Source organism: Arachis duranensis, chromosome 5 (genome assembly GCF_000817695.3).
Source record: "Arachis duranensis cultivar V14167 chromosome 5, aradu.V14167.gnm2.J7QH, whole genome shotgun sequence".
Lineage (NCBI taxonomy): Eukaryota > Viridiplantae > Streptophyta > Magnoliopsida > Fabales > Fabaceae > Arachis > Arachis duranensis.
This window is the reverse complement of record NC_029776.3, coordinates 16,719,709-16,726,265: the sequence shown is the minus strand read 5'-3', so window position 1 is coordinate 16,726,265 and position 6,557 is coordinate 16,719,709. Positions and strand designations below refer to the sequence as shown.

Below are 6,557 nucleotides of genomic sequence, written 5' to 3'. Positions count from 1 at the left end.
AATCACGTGAATAATTATCAAAACAATAATTATAATTATACAATTATATAAATATTTTAGATTATTAATGCATTAAAATTAAATATATTAAATAATAATTTAAAATAATAATATTTATTTGTCATAAATAATTTATACCTGGCGCGACGAAAAATAAGGTGTGACTAGAGCTGATAAGATATGGTGAAGGTGGGACAGCATATAAAATAATATTTTTTATTAGAAATAAAAATTTGGCAATTTAATATTTGGCAAGATAATTATCCACTAAGCTCTATAGTGGTATTTATACACAACAACTCTGAAGTCACAGCTACTCATCCGTCGTCTCTAACCACTTTCATTCTCTGCTGAATCGATCACACTTCGTTCGTGGTAGTTGGTATCATTGTATGGCCGCCAATTCGAGCAGTCGAGGGATCACTGCCTTGGGGAAGCGACTCTGCACAAACCGGATCTGGAACTCCAACTCCTCTTCTCTTTCCCCTGCCCTCGCTTCTAGGTATCTTCTTCTTCTTCTTCTTCCAACTGTTCATCATTTCTATGTCTTGATTCCCTTTCTTTTCTTCCTCGTTCATGGAATCTGTTGCTGCTGCTTGTGGTTGCTTTGATTATTGCTTGTTATTGTGGATGGATGATCATTTTTGGTTAATTAAGTTTAACTAATCAGTAATTACTTGTCTGATTAGGAATAATGATGATATATCATAATAATTAGTCTTGTTTGAAGTGTGATCGATTTTGTTTTGTGAATTTGTAAGTATTAGTCAATGCTTCTTCAGAAGTGGCATCTTCTCTTGTTGCAGCTACAGAGTCTTCGTTGCCGGAGATCACCATGTCTTTATTTTATTTTATTCATTTATTAAATTTTTGATAAGGCAAAACGTCTTTTCCTAACATTGGGAACCCTTTTAATTATTATCTTTATTATTTTATCGCTTTAATTAAGTAATTAACCATCTCCAATTTTTCCTGGAAATTTGGCTGTCGCCATAATTGGGAAATTTAATTCCCACCTAGATTTGGATACAGTTCCTTTCTTATCCTCGTCACTAAATTTGGCATTTCTTTCTCGCTTTCACGCATGCCCAGTCCCATCTTTTTCCATGTCTCTTTACCATACCTTATCTTATTCCTCTTTTAAACAATAACATCATAAATTGTTGTAGCCATTGTTAAACAATATAGTTTAAAAAAAAATCATATCCTCCCTTCATCATGGACTCTCCTCTGTATTGAACTCATGAAGCTTCTTTAGTGTCACCTCTTTATTAGGTGATTGTCCTTTTTTTTTTCCCATTGTCCTTTTATTTTGTTTTTGGTTTCACAATGTTACAGACTTACAGCCTTATAGGTAAAGGAAAAAAAAAAAGCAAAAAAGGGGAAAATTAAAAAGAAAAGAAAAGCATCTTCTCCTAGATAGTGGTTTTTTAGATTGCTGATAATGTACGGAAAAAGTTTGTTGTGGCACGGGAAAATACTATTTAATCCTTGGTAGGAGAAGAAAAGGGAATTGAATGGAGGTGGTCGTTTTCCTCCATAACCCCTCGTGGGTCCTTTCCATCTGTCCCCTAACTTGTACCCTCTCGAATATCAATCTCTCGCTTATATTCGTTCAAGATTATGCCTTTTTATTATTTTTTTTCCTTTTTTGTGTGGTAAATTGGTAACCTTCCATTATAAGGGTCCAACATAAACAGACCCATAATAATTAAACTGATATATTTAGATAATTATTTGAATTTTAACTAGTAGTTAGTTTAATGGACCCAAGTTGTGCCGGGTTGTTTTTTGATTATAAAGAGACACGGTGGTGGTGATGATATCTGATTAGAATCTTTGTGTCATTCATCACTTTCTTTGCATTATGCGGGTTAATATTAGAATCCTCCTTACTGCCGATATTGAAAATCTAGGTCCATTCATCTATAGACCGTAGAGTGTAGACTATGCTCTTGTCCATCTTGATATTTTCTGTATTCCTTGCCACTTTGGACGGTCCTATATATTATTTGACGTTATCTTTTTCTTTGCGAGTTCAAAGTTTGAAAATGAGTTGTTTCGTGTTGATACATCAATTTCTTGTCAGTATATAAATTTAAAACTGGTTTGGGTATTATTAAGTTATGATCGTCATATTTAAATATAATTTTAAATAAAAAAATATTTTTATATAAAATATGTAAATATAATTTTTTTTAATTTTTTTAAAAAATTGTTTAAAAAAATGTAAAAAAATTTACCCAAATAAGTCTTTATTATTGTGTTACATCTATATTCACTTAATATTTTTAAATTATCATTTTTTGTTACGTGAATTACCATAATACCATCCCTTGCATATATGATTTATATAATATAATTGAGAGTTTTATTTAATTTATGTTTGTGGTTCATTCTTAGCATTCAGTCTTAATTTTGTTAGAACAGTGCGAGAAGCTAAAAGCTATTCTGTTTGGCGTACGAATTAGCATTATTTTTTGACGATTAGGTGTTTCTAAAACAAAGGCGTGTTTCATGCTTTGAATAAATTTATAAAAGTCGTTTATTTAACCCTGCTCAGACCCAGGTGGCGGCTTGTATAATCCCCTTTTTGCCCTCTTGACTTCATGGGATTAAATTATACAATTATTATCATCTATACTCCATTAAATATAAATATATCGGTATGCGTGAAGTGTGATGCATTTGATGGAATGGTCATGGCAAGGTGACAATAAAATCACCTGTGCAATTGCAATAAATATGATGACCCGCACATAGAAGAAGTTGAAGGACAGAAGGAGGCATGGAAAATCCTACTTTAATTGCAATAGCGATTGAGTGAGTCGGTTGTAGGTCCACATCTCGATAAGCTCATATATACCCATCACGTGTTTACCAATCTTTTTGCCTTTGACATATTGACACCTAACTCCACTCCTCCTCCTTTTTGTGTGGTCAAGCCACTCCTTCTCTTTTCGTTTTTGGTCTGATAACCCACTTATCTGTTTTTGATCACTATTCTGCCTGGGAATGCCCAGCCCACATATCCACCTTTTTTTTTTGTGTGTTTTTGGGGTCCACATTGTTTAATTAAAAAATTGTAACTAATTAATGATCACAGATGTATGATGGTTCATCCTTAGAACTTTTTTACCAAGCAAAAAGTGCTGTATTTCTTGCTAATTAAATAAATTTTAATTTCTTACTTATATTTTATAGTAATAATTTAAATTAAGTAATTATAATTTTAAGTTTAAGAATTAAAATTTAGAATTTAGATTCATAGTTTATGATTTAAAATTTAAAATTTAGAATTTAAAATTTATGCTTTAGTGTTTAAAGAGCAATGCACTCTATTTTTTTGGGAGTGCATTAGCATCTATCATGTATAATATTTTTTTTTGAGTGAGTATTTACATATAAATCTTTCCATGTAAAAATGATAATTGGGTTAGATGATTGACTAATTTATCATGAAATGACTTTGAATTATCATATTTACTTTCGTGTGAAGGCATCTTATTTTCCATATGTTGTTTTGAATTATAACTAATTTGATTGGGATTGGGAAACAGGAAGGCAGGATACAGCTCGGTGTACGACAAGAACCCGGATGAGCAGGCACACGCTGGTGCAGTCCCTGACGATGTGATCCATGCAACACAATCCGGCAAGTATTGGGCCCCAAACCCACATACTGGAGTATTTGGTCCTCCTGCCGGCACCGACCAACCCACTCCTCCTCCCACCGCTGATGCCATCAAGGACTCCGTTCTGGAGGAGAAGGCCTGGTTCCGCCCCACTAGTCTCGAGGACCTTGAGAAGCCCCACAGTCTTCCTTAGACACTCCATCTCTATATGGGATCCATATATAGGATAAATAAATAAGGAGACATATTAAAGTGGGAGTGTTGTGGTTAATTAATTGATTGCTCTCTACTCTCTTTCTAGCTTGCGTGTATAGTGCTGCTTAGTTTTACAAGAGCCTGGACTGCAGCTTTTGTTATACATTTTTATATATAGCTTGCTAGTCATGATCATGAACTATGCTGTGGATGTATCGTCATCATCCTTGCTTCTGTATTCATGCTACTTTAATATCATATCTATGCTTATGATGACGTTGTGCTTATATTATTGCTTACTTGTTAACGGTCCAGACTTGAATTTATTTTTGATCCAATCATACTGATAGATCTAGACGAGAAATGCAGATATATCCATTACAAGGACCAGTGTAAGACCCGTGCTAAGACTGTTAATTTAGAAAAGTCTTCGTATATAAAAATTCATCATTAAATGTATAAGACTGTTTCATTCTCTGTTTATAAAGGTTAAAATAATTTTATTATTTTTCTAGGTGATATTAGCAAATTCCACATAAATATAAAAGCTATTATGATATTATGATTATATATTTAAATAAATGTTGTTACACATTTTTACTGTTTACAACCAAAAAAAAATTAAAACTTCAATAAAAATAATTTATATTGTAATCATATAAACAACAAATACTAACTAAGTAACATTTAGTTATATTATTAGACTCCTAATATATACTCTGCAGTAGCACGAGTCATGTACTTAATCTATTTTATTGTATTTATGTATAATTTGTTTATAAAAAATATAATTAATTTATTTAGAACACAAAAAGATTAAGTAATTGATCTCTTTTGTTATATTGATATTTAATCCAGTTGTTCATATCTGATTCACAATTTAACGAGACTTAAAATGGATAAAGCTCTATCAACACTATACATATATCAATATTCAGATCTTCATTACTACTTACTCGACTATATAAAGTCACACGGCTGACAGGAGTCTAACCCTACTTATCTAAATAAGTAACTAACTACTAAGATATCTCCTAGTAATCTAGAAAGGAGATCCCAACAACCTCTCTAACAAAAGAGAACGGTTATCCACCATCAAAAGTGAAACTACTCTAAAAGGTGGTTATTGACTCTATATCTACACTTATAAATACCCTAACCCTCTCAGGTATTCTTCGAATCCAATCTACTAAAAACCTGCCTAAAATCTTTGCTAACTTAAGCATAAGAGTCCATTGCAGATTCTTTTATCGAAGAAATCATGCGGGCTAGGGTCTCAGAAACTATAAAAGCACCGACATGGATATCTATGATGGAACAACCAACCTGAGACATCATCTAAACAACTTTAAAAGTCAGATGCACTTGGATGACACGTCAGATGCAACTCGTTGCAAAGCATTCCCAACGACGTTAACCAAAGAGGCGATAAAGTGGTTCGATAGTGTAACAGCCTAGAGCATCCGCCAGCACGATATCTCCCTAAAGGAGCCCAGCGCCCTCGCTGGCACATTGATCCGGGCTCCGTCTTTGATACCATCTATAATAGTCCAGACCACCCGTTAGCACGATATTGTCCGCTTTCGCACACAAGGCCTCACGGTTTGCCTTTGACGATAGGGATGATAGCCGAAACCCCCCACACTCACTCGTCAAAATGCGTCATGCTAGGGATATCTACACCCTTATAAGGCATGTTTCGTTCTCCTCCCCAACCGATGTGGGATCTTACAATTTTTCAAAATAAAATTTCTAAATTTAGAATCTATCTTGGGCACTTAAAATTATTATTTTTATTAAAACGATTTTACGGAAAAACTCCGGTTCTTACATTCTCCCCTCCTAATAAAATTTTTGCCCTCGAAAATTCAAACTACTCGATATATCCTCCTTGAAGCATTCTATCGTGTCGATGTTCCCTCTCACCTTCCGCTGCGTCACTCTGATAATTTGTCACTATGAGTCCGACTCACTCCGCTACCTCGAACTAAATTTTTCCTTTAACCCAAATACCGCCTTTGTAATATTTTCCAAAACTTTCAAAACAAGCTTATTCTAAACCAGTTCATTGTTAAAGCTTTCTCAAAAGAGTAAAAAATCATTTACTCGGAAGTCGATTACTTTAAATCACGATTTTCTTAAATAAAAACTTTTCAATTTGAATCCCTTTCGATAAGATAAATTTAGAAACCAAATTCACAAATTGATAAAAATCAAAGAACTCACTTTTCTTTTAAACCATATCATTTAACCCAAGAGTTCCGTCCTAGTTTTAAAATCAAATCATTTAAATCCAAAGTTTCAAACCAAATTTCAAAATCATTTTAAACTTTAAAACTTTTTACAAGGTTCAAAACCATACCGGTTAGAAGTTTGGAAATCATAATTAAAAACCGCAAAAGCATCAATCGGCACTTCCCTTGCCATCAGTGCTGAGACCCACCTATCAACCGATATGCTGCAACTCCACGAACAGGTATTCCAGAACATGCCTTGTCATCCTCACTACCTCTCCGTTAACGTGATTGACCTTGTCCACCTGTTTCTATTCGGGTTTCTTTTCCACACCAAACAATCGATATCAAGGTGATCAATCTCAATATCTAAAGCTCAGTGCTTTAATTATTCCCAAAAGCACTCACAAACAAGCATGCTATGCATATCAAGCAGATAACCTAAATAGCATGAATTTAAAAAAATGACTCAGAGTATGCAACGAAACACAAT

At 33.6% G+C, this 6,557-nt stretch overlaps 1 protein-coding gene across 1 annotated transcript; it reads left to right on the top strand.

Annotated features, from left to right (window-relative positions):
* Nucleotides 1-293: 293 nt before the first annotated feature.
* Nucleotides 294-4,117, top strand: LOC107488361 (late embryogenesis abundant protein At5g17165). The gene is made up of 2 exons (XM_016109092.3): nucleotides 294-502; nucleotides 3,561-4,117. The coding sequence occupies exons 1-2, from the start codon at nucleotides 393-395 to the stop codon at nucleotides 3,826-3,828; spliced, it is 378 nt and encodes a 125-aa protein (XP_015964578.1). The 5' UTR covers nucleotides 294-392; the 3' UTR covers nucleotides 3,829-4,117.
* Nucleotides 4,118-6,557: the final 2,440 nt, after the last annotated feature.

What these genes read in the sequence shown, in the direction of transcription:
- LOC107488361 (XM_016109092.3), top strand. Translation starts at nt 393, where the DNA reads ATGGCCGCCAATTCGAGCAGTCGAGGGATCACTGCCTTGGGGAAGCGA. An exon ending in TCCCCTGCCCTCGCTTCTAG is followed by an intron (nt 503 to 3,560) that starts GTATCTTCTTCT and finishes ATTGGGAAACAG; the next exon opens with GAAGGCAGGATACAGCTCGG.